Raw genomic sequence first — 16,766 nt, forward strand, 5'->3', positions numbered from 1 at the left:
CTGCACCTGTTAGTATATAGACAATTTTAAGACAGCTGTTCTTAATGGACTATTTGAAGTCCGACTGAAATGTGTGTTCAAGAAACAAACAATATTGGATGAAAACTTCTAGTTTCTATTTCTTTTGACATAAATGTTTTAAGATTTTATATACAGTGTGACAAAGCATCACTGTAATGATTACAAAGGGAGTAATGAGGATATATTAAGATGCAACCCTTATGTCCACCTACCCAAGATACTACTGCATGGGACTTGCTTCTGAGTAGGCATGCAGGATTGCACTGTAAGAGTGCCAAACTAAAAGGATGGGCTACTTCTTACCATTAGTCCAATACAAAGGCCTTCAGAGTGCCAGATTGCAGAATAAATAATAGGATTGTTTAATATATGTATATTATTAAAAGGTAATAAATTATGCAAAAGGAGATGTTCTCAAATGTGAAACAAAAAAACCATGTTTACTTTAAACCTATTTTTGTTATGTCAAAAGGTTCAAGAGACTTTTCAGTTGTATTTCCATGAAAAACCATTTGACACAATTAATGCTTCTGACAGTTTTTTTTTAAACCCACTAAACAATTGAAAGCAGAAATTATAGGGGGAACTCTAAACTGGACTGCTCAAGTCCACCTTTGAAATGCTTTCCTAATTGCTTGTTGTATTCACTCCTAAATGCATTTACATGAAAGTAATTTCCACCAAAACCCAGTTGTAGAAAACTCTGGGTATTATGGTTTTAGGATCAACATGCTGCAAACATGGAGCTCGCTTAAATGAACTTATTTTAATATTTTGCTTATAAAGAGAAATAACAGCACAAGCCCATTAACAGAAACCATGAAAGCTCAACTTCCATTTGAAAGTATGTTCAAGTTTCCAAAATATCATTCCCTTATTTCATAATGCAGTCTTATTTTTTAAATGTTTGTAAATCAGATATTAAAAAGGTAGATCTATTCTCCAAAAGGAACTTTGGAATTATGTCATTATTCCATTCTCTTCTCCCTCTCTGGCATTCAGATTCATGATGCTCCACCATGCTATTTATATATAGCAAAATATGTATCCAACAGCACATATTCTTCTCTCAAAATAAGAGTACTTTTCACTAGATTAGCCGATTCTGATTAAATTATCCTAATGATTGTTTGTGAGTTGATGCAGTAATTTTTATTTCGTTTTAATGTAAGCATTTATGAACTGAATGTTTCTGCTTTGATGAAAAATACATCTGGCTTCCATCTACTGATTTCACAATTGATTTGATGGAGAGTACACTTGGTATACATCAATTGACCGCAAAGCATTGGAGATTTTCCCCATTGTCAAATAGTGTGTTTCAAGCAAAACAAAAGTCATGAAGGAGCAGATTGACCTATGCAGAGGGGCTATTCCCCCCAGCCCCTGGAGAGGAGCTTCCATTGCAACTCTGGATACAGTAGAGAGTGCTGTTTTTTTTGTTTTTTTTTTTTGGAAATGCAGAATAATGTTTCCACTACACATGTGCAATCCCTTTTTCTATGCAGTTCACTCAAATGTGGCCTATAACTAGACATGCACAGCCAATATGAAATAATACAAGAAATTTATTGCCACAAGATATCAAATGCTGTGCACGCTTGGAAATATAATAAACGATGTTAGATCACCAGACTGTCATTTTAAACAGATATAACACTTTCTTTAGCAAAATCAGCATTTTTCTTTGGTTAGAACCACAGAAACAATAAAAGGCAAACTTCTCTTTTAAATCATATCTTGACAAACTGATTTGTAAATTATAAGCTTTGTTACATTAGTTCGTTATTGTTATTACATATTTTGATTTTGGGCATTGTCTCCACAATAATTTGTGACACAAGCATTTCTAAAAGTGAAATCTTGCTCAACCACTTTGTTTATAAAATACATCATAAATGTGGGGGGGAGGGGGTTAGAAGAAAAATAAAAGTTTGGATCACCTGAGTCCCTGGACCAATAGCTGATGCAGAAATGAGCACATTTAAACCTGTTTAAATCAAAGCAAGGACACCTCATTCTGTGTGCCTGTGGCTGCTGATTTTCAATGAGATTGAAGTGCATTCAATTGAGGCTAGTGTGTATTGGAGGCTTTTAAATGCTTTTATTCACCCTGATATGGTTTTGCAATCCAGCCCTTAAAATGCTATTTAAAGATATTCTCAATATGTAATTATACATTGTGAACATTTTTAAATTTTGAACATTATTTTGTAAAAACTAATCATTAAATAAAGAGCATATGGATACTTAGTAGGAGCATCAGTATTAGGAAAAAAATCATTTTGGAGGGAGGTAATTTTAGCCAAAAATAACCCTAGGCACACCTACTTGGGAGTATGTGCCATTAAACTAAGTGGATAAAGATTGTGCTTTTAAGTGGAAATCCTGAAACCACAAGCGCTTTACCTGGGAGTAAATCCTGAATGTCTGAATACACATGCATAGAAAATTCCTAAAGTAATACAGCCATTACATCATCTTCAAAAGACCCACATTTTTAAAAAATGCAACCTCTGTATTTTCTTGGCATCTAGCCAGTGGTCAGGAATGATGGGCATTGCAGTCCAGCATCTGGAGGGTAACAGATTCCCCACTCCTATTTTCAAGTGTCACCTGACACATCAGAGTGAAGTTGAAAATAAAAAACGAGGAATTTCCTGTTCCTGTGCAGAAGTGCCTTAGGCATGCAGCTGGGGTTTACAGGATCCCAGCTAGGATTATGTGTAAATGTTCCAGCAATGGTGCTTGGGCCCAACTCCAGAATGAGTCCGCAGAAGCCATCATAATTACCGTATTTTTTGCTCTATAAGACTCACTTTTTCCCTCCTAAAGAGTAAGGGGAAATGTGTGTGCGTCTTATGCAGGCTGCGCAGCTATCCCAGAAGCCAGAACAGCTTTTACTGCGCAGTGATCCCTCTTGCTGTTCTGGCTTCTGAAATTCAGAATATTTTTTTTCTTGTTTTCCTCCTCCAAAAACTAGGTGCGTCTTGTGGTCAGGTGCGTCTTACAGAGCAAAAAATACGGTACTCCATCAGTCTAGGCCTTTGCACAGCATGATGCTGTTCTCAAGGCTGTTGTGAGTATCCGCTAAAAGCACTGCATGAAGGCATCCCAGCAGCTTTAAGCAGTTTTATGGTGATTTTAGAAATAGTATGTGGAACAGAGCTATACAGTTCTACCATACTTGCCAAGCAAATACTTATTACAGATAAAAATTGCCCTTTAGCGAAGCTGTGTAACTGCCCCCACTCCCTGTATCTGAAGGGACCTTGACACAAACAGTAGGTATACTATGGCTTATCCTACTCTTAAGACGCCAGATTTGTAGGACTTTAGTTTTCTTCAAAGAATTTAGGTTTCAAATTTCCAGTTTCACAGAAGGAAATCTAGCCACAGCAATACTTAGAACTCCCTACTCGAAAGTCAACCATCGTCTGGGATTTCCTACCAATAGCTTATCAATCTTTTCTTGTGATATGCCTCTGATTAACATTTTTGGTACTATGTTTTCAAGTATGTGAGAATATCCATGACCCCCATATTTCTTCAACCTATTTTTTGTGTGCACGTCATGAGCAAGCAAAACTCTGTCTTCACAGCCTTCATCAATCAACATCCGAACCCTGCAAAAATACAGACAATACACATCTGTCAATGTATAGTTCATATTAATCTGATAGTAATGCAGAAATAATTATCAGGTACAGACTCACACTATTTTAAATTAAATGACCTACTCTTGTGTGTTTTAAAAGAAATGTAACAAGCTAACATTTCCCTCCTTCCTGAGGAGGAACAGTTTGGAAAACTTTTGCTTCTGTTTTTGCTTATCTGCTGTTTGTCATATCATTTGGACCAACAACTGCAATCAGTTTCAAATAAGCAGTCTTCAACCCAACATTACTGAAAGTGGCTTGTCTGAAACTTACCACAGTTTAAGATGGGCTACAGGTCTGGGGTCCAAGGGACAAGGCAGATGACATGGCAAGCTGTAGATAATCAAAAGTGGAAGTAGTAGCTTCTGAACTCCTCGTCCTGGTTCCATGGGAGGAGGAACAGGGAGACTGCACAATCCCGAGGCTTGCTGTGGCTTGTCCCTGCTAGTTGAGCTAAACTATAGTTTAGCATGATATGCAAACACAGCTGCTATGCCTATAAATTGGCTGAAAATGATACTCCCCCAACACTTTGGTACAGTGGTGCCCCGCAAGACGAATGCCTTGCAAGACGAAAAACTTGCTAGACGAAAGGGTTTTCCGTCTTTTGAGGTGCTTCGCAAGATGAATTTCCCTATGGGCTTGCTTCTTGCGAGTTCTTGTGATTTCCCCCCTTCCCCCCCTTTTTCTAAGCCGCTAAGCCGCTAATAGCCGCTAATAGCGCTAATCCGCTAATAGGGGTGCTTCACAAGACGAAAAAACCGCAAGACGAAGAGACTCGTGGAACGAATTAATTTCGTCTTGCGAGGCACCACTGTAATTGCCTGCCTCGGCACCAGCTATTGGCAGAGTTGTTGAGACATAATGGAATATTTATCCAAGTTATAGAATGCTTTCAAATAATGCAGCTTCTGTGAGGGAAGTGAAAAATCAGTTTGGCTGGGAAACACCTAGACAAAAGGAGAAGTATGCATTTGAGGCCTGGCAGCTGAATGGGGAGGGAAGTTGTCTAATAGCTAGGAAAACTGAAGATGAAATGCAATGCAACGCAACACAGACAGCCACCACCCACCTCCTGAAAATCCTACAATGCCTGTGAATGAAGGCTGAGGTTTGGCGATTCCATGCACAAGATACCAGCAAACAGAACTCTGCACACTCTTAATGCATGAAATCTATAAAGAATAGGCATCCAAAAGTATTCTTTCTTAGATCTGACTACATAAACCTATGACCAAATACAGGTGTGATGAAGCAACAAGACCTAGTCAGCCAAGGGCTTATTCACATGAGAAAGTTTGCTTCCTGAAATCCTGTGTATGAGATGACAGAGCTGGATCTCTTATTAGCACCGTGCTTTGAATGTTCTACTAGCAAAACAGGTGTAATTCAGAAATACTGATGGGACAGCACAGTCCAGAGAGCAGAATTCTGTAGTTGGACATGGGTGGTTTTGGGATACTCAGTTATTCATTATTATGAACACTGTAATCATAGTGGAATGAATCAAGATTATCTGATCACAAGCATTAAGAGTTGCCTATGTTGCTGTGAGGCTGAGCTTTACATGATCGCTGCAGCCACATCTGAGCTAATAAGCAGCAATATATTATTATGAATGCAGTATTATGAGAGAGCATAATCACTTCACCCACCTCAAACATCCTTGAATTGACAGATTAATAAATAAGCAAGCCAGCAATGATTTTTAAAGAAAACAACTTTCTTTCCACATAATTGCTCTCAAAACTCACCATAACATAACTATACTTTTGAATATTTCAGTAATAATTTCCAATAATAAAATGTTGAGAAGTTATCGTAAGACACTCTCCCCTCCCCCCCAAAAAAATCTCTATACAATCCTATGCTGTCTCAAGGGACATATTTAAAGATGCACATGCAAATCTGGATATTTACAAATCTTTTATTCAGCGTTAGTGGAACTGAACATGAGTGAAATCTGAAAAATACCTTTCCCTCTCCCGTGTTTATACAACCAGACACAGAGGTCAGCTTGATTTGTATGACTATGATGAATACAAGTCAAACATGAGCTGACTATGAATTAATAGTAGCCTGCCAGTTTTCCTAGCATGCTCACCAACAATAAACTGAATGAACAAAAAGAAGTTTAATGGCATCTCTAGCATAAATGCGCAAATCGTTCTGGGTGAAAGGCAATCTTGTCTCCCTATAAAAACCTACTGCTACTTTTGTTCAATGCCAGTTTCGGGAAGGAATTATGAGGGAATTGTCATGGTGAGGTGTATTGTGAACTGTTGCCACAATCAATAGCAAAAGCATTACTGATAATAATAGCCTTTCTACCTGCATAACTTCCAGTCGTATCTGTCCAAGGAGCGCTTTCATTCATCACAAAATTGGCTCCAGATTAGTCAAGAAGCAGAGGTTTTAGGAGCAACTTCACAGTGTGTTTATTTAACTCGGTATAGGGCAGGTTGACGGAGTAGCTGAAACAAAGCTCAGTTTTACCTAGCTTAACTTATTTTCTAATGAGGACGGCAGGATTTTAAGCAATGTGTTATTATTCTCTGATGAGCAATCATGCTTTTTTTGCAGCGTCCCCATACACATAAGAGCTAAAAAGAAGACGCTGGTTTGTATTGACAACCAAATAGTAAGTAATGTGTGTCAACAGCCAGAGTGCCAGTATTTCTTTTGCGTTGAAACTTCTGTGGAAACGTTTGTTCTTGTCCCATCAGTTCTTGATTCGCTTTGCTTTTTGTAACATTGTGAATTTAGTATTGATAGGTAAGCATAGGGGAGAGGAACAGGCTTCCTACATTAAGAAGGTCTACTGCAGATGTACGAATCCCATTCTCTAACCCTGGTTAGCAGACCAGGAGGGGGCTGCAGGACTGCACATTCCCTCTGCTTCTGCACTCATTCTGCCTGCACTTCCATGTACAGCCTTAAGCAGGACTCAGGATTGTGAGGGTGGTCACCTTAACCATGATTAAAGCTCACTCATCATAAGCAAGTTTTGAAGCTGATTTGCTAACTATAGTTAAGGAAAAACAAAATAAAAAAATTCCTTCCAGTAGCACCTTAAAGACCAACTAAGTTAGTTCTTGGTATGAGCTTTTGTGTGCATGCACACTTCTTCAGATACACTGAAACAGAAGTCACCAGACCCTTCTATATAGTGAGAAGGTGGGGAGGGGTATTATTCAGAAGGGTGGTGGGATTGGGTGATTGGCAGATAGCTGTACATGGAAGTGCAGGCTATCTGCCAATCACCCAATCCCACCACCCTTCTGAATAATACCCCTCCCCACCTTCTCACTATATAGAAGGGTCTGGTGACTTCTGTTTCAGTGTATCTGAAGAAGTGTGCATGCACACAAAAGCTCATACCAAGAACTAACTTAGTTGGTCTTTAAGGTGCTACTGGAAGGAATTTTTTTATTTTGTTTTGACTATGGCAGACCAACACGGCTACCTATCTGTAACTGGAACTATAGTTAAGGAAGATCTTGGTTAGCGTTAACCAGGCATAGGCAAACTCGGCCCTCCAGATGTTTTGGGACTACAACTCCCATCTTCCCTAGCTAACAGGACCAGTGGTCAGGGATGATGGGAGTTGTAGTCCAAAAAACATCTGGAGGACCGAGTTTGCCTATGCCTGGCATTAACCCTTAACCATGAAGTCAAAATGCAAGCTTAAGAGAGTCACAACCTCTGTTACAATGCTGGTTGTGCCAATTTCTTATCACACAGGGTATATCTCCTGGCTGAACCCTTCCCCTATAGATGCTTTCTCCCCATATATTGTCTCCTGTTGGGGCTGGACTTTTGGTCTCAGAAGTTTGAATTCCCCCTTTATGCCACAGCTGTGCTTTAAATGGTTCTGTCGTTGCTACAGGATATTGAAATTACAGAACATAAATATTGTGCTGCTGTAACAGCTGGTTTGAGAAAGATCTCAGGGAAAGAGAAGGATAAATGTTAATGCAAAGGAATGTGGACAGGCTCTCCACTTCTTCTTTCTTAACCATGCTTAGCGACTGTGTGTCATGTCTGCCCTGGACCTTTGTGATTTAAGACGTTAAACTAAGTAGAATACTTATCCATGGAAGGCAGGCACATTGAAATGCCATGCTAGTGCAAGTTACACACAGGCTCAGTTTGTGGTACTTTCAAAACCTGGACACTAACAACATTGCTATCTCCAGCAGAAGTTCCCATGTCTGTACATTGCAATACATACCTTAAAATTCTTTCATTGTCACTTGGCATATCGATATCAGGATTCATTTGGTACAAAATGAATTCTGTTCCAAAGAGGTCGTACTCTAAGTAGCATCCAAGCTCAGCAAACTCCAACAGTTTCTTCTCATCAAATATAGTCCTGTACAAATCACAGTATACACTATAAACTTGCTCAATGCAATTCTCTCTCATAGCTGACTTGAATCATTTAACCTCATTTGACAATAGCCTTCAAACACAGCAAATATTCCTTCATAACGGATTCATTCATTAGAAGTCAGCTCCACAGCACAATCCAGCATATACAGGGTGAGTCTTTTAAAAGAGGCGCCGTGGAACATGTGTACTCTATATCCACTGGGCCTCTTTTAAAGGACTCACCCTGTATGTCTGCTCTGATGTAAGTCCCGTTGAGTCCAATGGGATTTACTCCTAGGTAAAAAGAATTGCAGCCTACATTACATAACTGCAGAGTTTCTGACCCCAGATATGCTTACAAATATATATATATTTTTTACACATACGGGTATCAACAGACTAGCTAGTCATCATAGTTTGATTTCTTACTTATTTTTTACTCTTCAGCAACATTTATGGTGTAAAGTCAATTAGCAAAGAAATTGTAAATACTTCTTAAAATAAAATTAATTTCTTGAACTTTCTCCCCATATTTCTATTTTAGGTTGGTTCAGAGTATTTCCGGTCTCGTCACCAACGTAACATTTTGCTGATAAAACTTTTTTTTAAGGATTCATATACATAACTAATAGGTCTCAGGTAGAATTACAACCTTGTTTAATTTGTCACCAAGCCTTGAAATTTGAAAACATTTCAAGCTACAACATATTTATCCTTATAAGCATCAAAACAGTGGACTGTATTAAATTACATTTTATCTTTCCATTTTGTGAACTATTGGAAGGGATAGACTTTGTTGTGGAATTCTATGTCAATATGTTTAAAAACAAAAATGGATAGAGACAAAATGTGCAGTCTCTCAAACAAGAAGCAGCGTCTATCAGTAGTATTCAGCTAAGTTAAAATTAATCTACAGGACTAAGTTAGGTCCATTAATTTGGTTGGTCACTGTCAGAACAAGATAGTGGACTAAATGGGCCACCGGCCTGATCCAGCAATCTCTTCTTATGCAATCACAGTGTGTCTGATCTGAGTAAAACTTAGCTGAATGCCGCACAATATTTCTAGGTTAAAAATAGCAACCTATAACTGCCTTTAATGATTTTTCGTTCAGGAATAAGAACATACCCAAAATCCTCTACTATATATATTGTGTAAAGTTGTTTGTTCACTGTGTATTTGGACAGCTCTTAAGACATCAAGCCCAAATTTTGCATGATCAAGGACCAGATTTTAGTAAATATTTGAATCCAGCTGGATGCCATTTTGAATCAAGAAGGTGGACTGAATCTTTCAAAACTGCACTGATTCTCCCCTCCCCCTTAGAATTCCTGGGCAACCTTGGGGAGGAAGTTGCTAATAAATTTATTTTTAGCCTAAGGTGGTAAAAGCAATCAATATCTCCATAAAATAAGCAGATACCTCCTAACAAACCTAGAAACAAAGCTATTTATATTTCATTGGGGAAAAGCCATACAATTAATATTTTATATTTATACATGTTTAAGAAATAATTATGTATTTCAACTCATGCTTTTTTTTAATTATTTGTGAAGAAAGTTGTCCACCAATTAATAAAGGTGGACTACCGCAGATCACTGAGGGCAGATATTGCCTCATTTGCATTTTCCTACAGTTTCCCATCTGAAATATATCTTAAAATTCTTCTGATACATCTACAACAAGAAGTCAAAAGGAGGTTTCTTCATCTAAGGAAAAATGGGGGGTACATTTCTAACATATGGTAGTAATATTTTGTCTCCTGTCCTTCTGGTTAATGAAACCTTCTGGTTATTTTATACAGTGGTACCTCGGGTTAAGTACTTAATTCGTTCCAGAGGTCTGTTCTTTTTTTCCAGTTGTTTTTTTTTTAATTTATTCAAAGTTATAACAAAACATATTTTCCAAAAACATATCCTTATCCCCATTTTTCCTCCCCCCTCCCCCCACAAAACCCATCCCCCCACCCCACCCCCCGACTTCCCTCAGTTCCAGTCTTTGGTTTCTCCAATAATGCTATTTTCTGCATGTTACAGAGTTGTATAGATCCTCCAACTGTTTAGCTAATTATTATCAGTAAAAAAAAATTGTGGATGTGTCAGGGAACTGCCATCAGTACTAGAGGGAGAGCACAAAAGCCAGGGGGATTCCAGAGAGTGTCCAGGGATCGGGAGAAGCAGCCCATCTTCTGGGGAAGAGAATCAGCGTAGCACCAGTGGAGAAGGGGGGCAGGTGGGGGAAGTGGCGAGGCGGTCCCATGACTCCTTGCCTGGGACCAGCGGGGAGAGTAGGGGTCCTCCGTTGCCCACACCCTCCCTGCGCAGAAGGCTTTCGTGCAGAGAGGGTAGGCGGAGACTAGGCGTCAAAGAGCTTCTTTGCTGGAAGAAGTTTAAGAAACGCCCACTCACGGATTCTGCCAGCGACTGAGTCGGCCACGGGTGAGTGGCGGTCCGGACAGATAAGGTTCACTTTGGCAGCCCAGCCAGGTGTTTGCACCCAGCCAGGGAGATAGGTATCTGCTTACGCACGAGCAACCCCTTAGAAACCATCACAGGATGTTTATTCAAAACCTGCCGAGGAGTCCAGTTCGCTTTGTTGCGTCTTCAAATACTTTGTGAAAGGTTCCCATTCATCCTTAAAGTCACAGTTATCCTTGTCCCGTAGCTTATGAGTCAATTTTGCCAGTTCTGCATAATCCATCAATTTTTCTTGCCATGATTCTTTAGTTGGGATTTCTTCAGTCTTCCATCCTTGTGCTACCAGAACTCTCGCGGCCGTTGTCGCATACATGAAGATGTTTTTCAACTTTTTTGGCAGGTCTTTCCCTACAATCCCCAACAAAAATGCCTCGGGTTTTTAAACAAATGTTAAATGGAACATTTTCTTCAATTCATTGTATATGATTTCCCAATTTTTTTAAATTACTTTACAATCCCACCACATATGATAAAATGTTCCCTCCTTTTCCTTACACTTCCAACATATGTTTGAACTAGTGTTGTACATTTTCCCTAACTGCACTGGTGTTGTGTACCATCTGTACATCATCTTCATATAATTCTCCTTCAATAGGGAACAATCTGTAAATTTTAAGTCAGTTTTCCATAATTTAACCCAATCCTCCATCATAATGTTGTGACCTACATCTTGTGCCCATTTAATCATAACTGATTTTAACTCGTTCCAGAGGTCTGTTCTTAGCCTGAAACTGTTCTTAACCTGAAGCACCACTTTAGCTAATCGGGCCTCCCGCTGCCACTGCACCGCCAGAGCACAATTTCTGTTCTCATCCTGAAGCAAAGTTCTTAACACGAGGTACTATTTCTGAGTTAGCGGAGTCTGTAACCTGAAGCGTATGTAACCTGGAGCGTATGTAACCCGAGGTACCATTGTATATATATTGCCAATTACTTACTGCGTACATTTGGCATAAATGTTGGCAACGGACAGAGCAGAAACAAGGAGGGTTTGCCCTTTGCCCTCCATGAAGTGCTGGATGTGGGGTGTTGTCAAACTATTTGCATTCTTCTACCCTTTCTCCTTTTGCCTGACTACCCAAAAATACTGTATGGGTGAAACTCAAACGAATCATTCTCACCTACGTTACCTTGGTGCTCCTTCTGCTTAATGCCACAAAGCCATTAACAGTTAATTCAGTTACATCATAGTCTGTCGCTATGGAAATGACTGATGTCACAAATTCAATATTGTGACTTAACAGCAGGATTAAGTAGAAGGAACAGATGGAACGAGTGAGAGAAAGCTCTTGTTCAAACACAACTGGCACCAGCAGGACACTCATTATTGCCAACTGTAATTAATAATAAAAATCTTGTTTAAAAATAATAATAGTCACAGTTTACATAGGACCACAGATTCTTATCCAATGGACTTTCAAAGTACTGTGCAAGTAGTATGGCTTTCATTTACAGCTCAACACTAGAAGCCAAAATTGCTATGTAAATGTACTTATACGCTGTAGTACCATGGCAATATTTTGTATTATTATAATTTTAAAATCACGTTCATAGGAATATGCTTTTCTAGGTATAGGTGTGAATATATATTAAAAGAGTTGGGGATTTATTTAAATTAGGCCTGTCAACAGCAACCAGCATGGTTACCTGAAGCAATCAAGAATTAATTCTAGGCAATCAGACAAGAAAGTAGTTGCAATCTGGAAGAGAGTTTGTGTTTTATTTTATTTTTTAAATCATTTAAGCTTCCGTTTTCTCATAAATGCCTAAGCATGAGTGGAAATGTAGGTAGTAACATACATTGTGTTTCATGTAAAGCACATTTAAATTATACATGTATGATCAGTGAAAATCATTTTACATAGTGTGCTATAGAGCACTCACAACAATTCAATGATAAGTCATATGACTACAAATAGCTTCCAGCCTTCAGCAATGCTAATCAATACATGGTCATCTGCCAACTAATCATCAACCACACAAGGTCATATAAATGTGGCTTAGCAGCACAGATCATGTTTTTTTAACTGAAGGCGTGAAGCATCCACTACTTGGCTCTCCATGGACGTTCTGTGACTTTTGTTTACAGAGGTAGCAGCAACATCTTGCAGTTGTAGCAGGAGAGGATTCAACCGATGTGATGTAGCTATTTAAGGACGTGTGGAATTGTTGCAGTTTGGGGTTTTTTTGCAACATAGTCTGGAGAAAGAGGAAGATCCATTCTTATCCTGCAACAGATAACTCAGGGAAGAGAGCCAGGCTATTTAAAGCTATCTGATCTGCATATACATAGTTCTCCAGTGTGCCCATGCCAAATGTTGCCACATACTGGAGGGGAAGGCAGATGGCCTTTATGCAGCAGGTGGAACCAGCTACCAGTTAAGAACATGGGAAGCTCTTCTTACACAGAATCAAACCTTTGGTGCAAAAAGCTCAGCACCGTCCATACTAGCAGTTCTCAAGCTTCTATTTGCTAACTATCTGAAAACTGCAGAGGGTCTTGGTGTACCACTTTATACCAGCTAGCTGACAAAATGCAACCAATTCAAACGATAGGTGGTATTTACCTAAAACTACAGTTAAATTAATGGACATTAAGTTTGTTGTTGTTGTTTAGTCGTGTCCAACTCTTCGTGACCCCATGGACCAGAGCACACCAGGCACTCCTGTATTCCACTGCCTCCCGCAATTTGGTCAGACTCATGTTGGTAGCTTCGAGAACACTGTCCAACCATCTCGTCCTCTATCGTCCCCTTCTCCTTGTGCCCTCAATCTTTCCCAACATCAGGGTCTTTTCCAGGGAGTCTTCTCTTCTCATGAGGTGGCCAAAGTATTGGAGCTTCAGCTTCACGATCTGTCCTTCCAGTGAGCACTCAGGGCTGATTTCCTTCAGAATGGATAGGTTTGATCTTCTTGCAGTCCATGGGACTCTCAAGAGCCTCCTCCAGCACCATAATTCAAAAGCATCAATTCTTCGGCAATCAGCCTTCTTTATGGTCCAGCTCTCATTTCCATACATTACTACTGGGAAAACCATAGCTTTTACTATACGGACCTTTGTTGGCAAGGTGATGTTAAATAAACAGGTCGGTTCTGAGAAAAACTTAGCAGAATACCCCATTTGAAGAACCACTATTTGCACTAAAGGGCAGCACCTCTTCAAGAATTCAGACAGCAGTCTTTCCCAGCCCCACTGGGAGATGCCAGAGGTTGAACCTGGGACATTCAAAGCACGTGCTCCACCAGCAAGTTATGGTCCTTTCCCTTGCCGCTTCAACTAGATGCATGCACACAATGGGCTTATGGTGCAACCCAGGCATACTTACTTGAGGGAAAGCTCCACAGAACTCAGCAGAACTTGCTTCCAAATGAACATCTGCAAGACTGGGCTTTTAGCTGATCTTAACTAATGTACTTGAAGATGCCCCCTCAACTAGTATCCCACCTAGAGTTTTTGCCACAGAAAAGTATGCTAATTTAAGAAGCCAAATTAGTCAAAGATGAAAAGACAGGAGATATTTGTGTCTGTTCAAAGTTGTATGCAACTCGTTGCTATATTTCTCAAACTACAGATTAGGCACCCTTAGGGGAATGTGGGACACTAGCAAGGATGCTTCATTGCATCTATGCCCAGTTGTGAGCTCCAGTGTGTTTGATGTGGCCTCACTGGAATACTGAATGGAGGGGGAAACAGGGTCACAATGCTCTAAAGACATGAAGTGGCAGAGAGAAAGGACAACACAGGAGTCCAAAGGGAGGAGCGTCACTGAATGTACACCTGTGAATGTGGGGAGTTAGCAGTAAGTGTTGGGGGTGTGCAAATCTGGGTGGGGGGGAGAGCAACTAAAGAGGTTTAAGAGCCAGACAGGGATTACCCAATGACGTTGGGAAAGTGACACTGATGTGACATTGATGTTCAAATAAGTTTTGAAGGGGGTTGTGCAACTTCATATAGTTCAAACACTGTTATAAGTGTTGTATGTCAGCACAATATCTTAGTTATGGTGCTGAATGTTTCTCTGACATAAATGGGTCTTGATAAATGCAAAGTAGACTTTGAAAATGTGATGATTTATTTAGGTGCTCAAGGAGCGACTCCCCAACATGAACAGACACTCTTATTCTAATGAGCACTGAGATCTACAAACCATTTAGACTGCCGGCATTTTGGAATTGAAGATTTGTAGATGTCAGTAGGACTAAGCAGTTTTTGCACATACATGCCACTTTGAGGATTGTCACCAACTTCACTAGAGTTTCAGTCTGGCAGTATGGTATGTATCTGCATTAAAGTATTCCCTGCAATTGCCATATTTTGGGTACTGCAATTGCTTGAACTGTTACAATGCTTGCTGTAATGAAGTATCAGAACACTGATAAAACCTGATTAGGTTCAACCTGCTGTGGGTTTCTTAAAAGTTCCACTGTCCAGAACAGGGGTAGTCAACCTTTTTATACCCACCGCCCATGAATGCATCTTTCTGGATGGTAAAATTTCCTTACTGCCCACCGGTGCTCGATGGAAGGAGGATTCAGCTTGTGCCATAGAACCCCCCTACCGCCCACCTAGAATCCTGAAAGGCCCACTAGTAGGCGGTAGGGACCAGGTTGACAACCCCTGCTCTAGAAGCAGAAATATTTACAAACAACCCAACACCAGAGTGGCCCATTTACCTGTCCATGTGAGACATGACGGTTTTTGAGGTATCAGCTCCAGCTTCCTGCAAAATTCGAATGATCTGGAAAGGTGAATCACTATTCCTGCCAGGGTGGATGATGACAGGGCAGCCAAGCTGTGACTGAGCATGTGCCGTTGCTTGTAGTACTTTGTTTTCACTTTCTGTCAGAGGCCACGAGCAGCCAACTTCTCCTATGACCCCACACTTTATGTCGGTTCCATCGGCTCCATTGAGAATTTCATTAACTATAACCTCTGTCAGCTGTAGAAAATAAACATTCTTTTAGTTAAGGCTCTCTGTGCTGCATAGTATCAAAACTTAAGTAAAACAATGTCGTTCCTAATTTCAAGGTTGCCATGGTCAGTATCTTTCAGCCTTCAAATGCCTGAGTGAGCGGGAATCTTTTTATATTTCTCCTGAAAGTCAATAGACACACCTCACCAAGGATGGCATTGAAAAATGGCAAACCATCACCAGAGGGTGTGGGCAACAGAAACTTAGCTCACACATGCATCCTAAGATACTGTGCATGAGATTGCAGGATACACTGTGATAACAGCAGCCAACCTACTGGTTTTCAGTTCATTTTCTCATGGAAGGATCTTGCCATGTCAGGAAAAGCTCTTCTACCATAGAGGTGAATTCCTCTGTATCCAACCCAGTGTATTATGCATGCACGCACACACACACACACACTTAATTCCCAGTTTCAAGGGATCCTATTTTAATTATGTTAAAGGCAAACAACATATCTTGAGGTATTCAGAGGTTGCCAATAAGAGCGCCCAACTTTCAGTACGTTTTGAGACCCACCTGCTCCACAGACATCGCTCGTGTTTCAGGAGAATGAGTGGCACCCACATAAAAGCCAGCGCCAGCAATAATATGGACACCGGTTTCTTCCGCAAGCTGCTTTAGGGTCTTCATGTCTCTCCTTATCCCTGTGGTTGTATTTTCCACTATGGTCCCGCCACCTGCAGCTTTGAACTGCAGCAGTTCTTCCTTCACAGCACTTGTTTCTTGATGCAGCAGGAGGTTCTCTTTGTGGCTGTAGGGATTCTGTTTCAGCCAAAACAAGTTCTTCATCTCAATGGATGTTTCAGAGAGTGCTTCTTGGCCTGAAGGAGGTGGGTAGTAACAGCAAGTGTAATCCATTGTCAAGTGCTCGTGGGTCATCGTGTAGCCAAGCTGACTAGGCTCAACAAGGCCCAAAACAGTCTGGACTTTGCCCTTCAGCGAAGGCATCTTTAAAAAGGTGTATTCTAGGAAAATAGACAGAAAGATGTTAAAGACCCTTACATCAATTTTGCTCCATGCATCAAAGAGTAGACTAAACTAGTTTTGATGTGAGTTCCCTTCTTTTGGCTGAGAAGGGTGGTTTAGACCACAGTTTAGACCATTGGGTAGGCTTTATTTCGTAATCTTTGATTGCAGTGAGGGATTCTGTAAGGTCTTAGAGTAATATTTTGTATATTGTGGATACCATCCCCTTGCTGTGTCCCTCTGATGTCAGGAGAAGTTTTTCAAAGGTGGCCAGAGGCCTAGTAGTTGCTGCT

The 16,766-nt window shown here is 40.3% G+C and overlaps 1 protein-coding gene across 1 annotated transcript; it reads right to left on the reverse strand.

Annotated features, from left to right (window-relative positions):
- Positions 1–1,571: 1,571 nt before the first annotated feature.
- On the reverse strand, positions 1,572–16,455 carry PTER (phosphotriesterase related; the record flags this gene model as incomplete). Its single annotated transcript, XM_079948366.1, has 4 exons — positions 1,572–3,647; positions 7,915–8,055; positions 15,206–15,471; positions 16,024–16,455. The coding sequence occupies 4 exons, from the start codon at positions 16,453–16,455 to the stop codon at positions 3,437–3,439; spliced, it is 1,050 nt and encodes a 349-aa protein (XP_079804492.1). The 3' UTR covers positions 1,572–3,436.
- Positions 16,456–16,766: the final 311 nt, after the last annotated feature.

Source organism: Podarcis cretensis (assembly GCF_951804945.1).
Source record: "Podarcis cretensis genome assembly, chromosome: 12".
NCBI classification, from domain to species: Eukaryota; Metazoa; Chordata; class Lepidosauria; order Squamata; family Lacertidae; genus Podarcis; species Podarcis cretensis.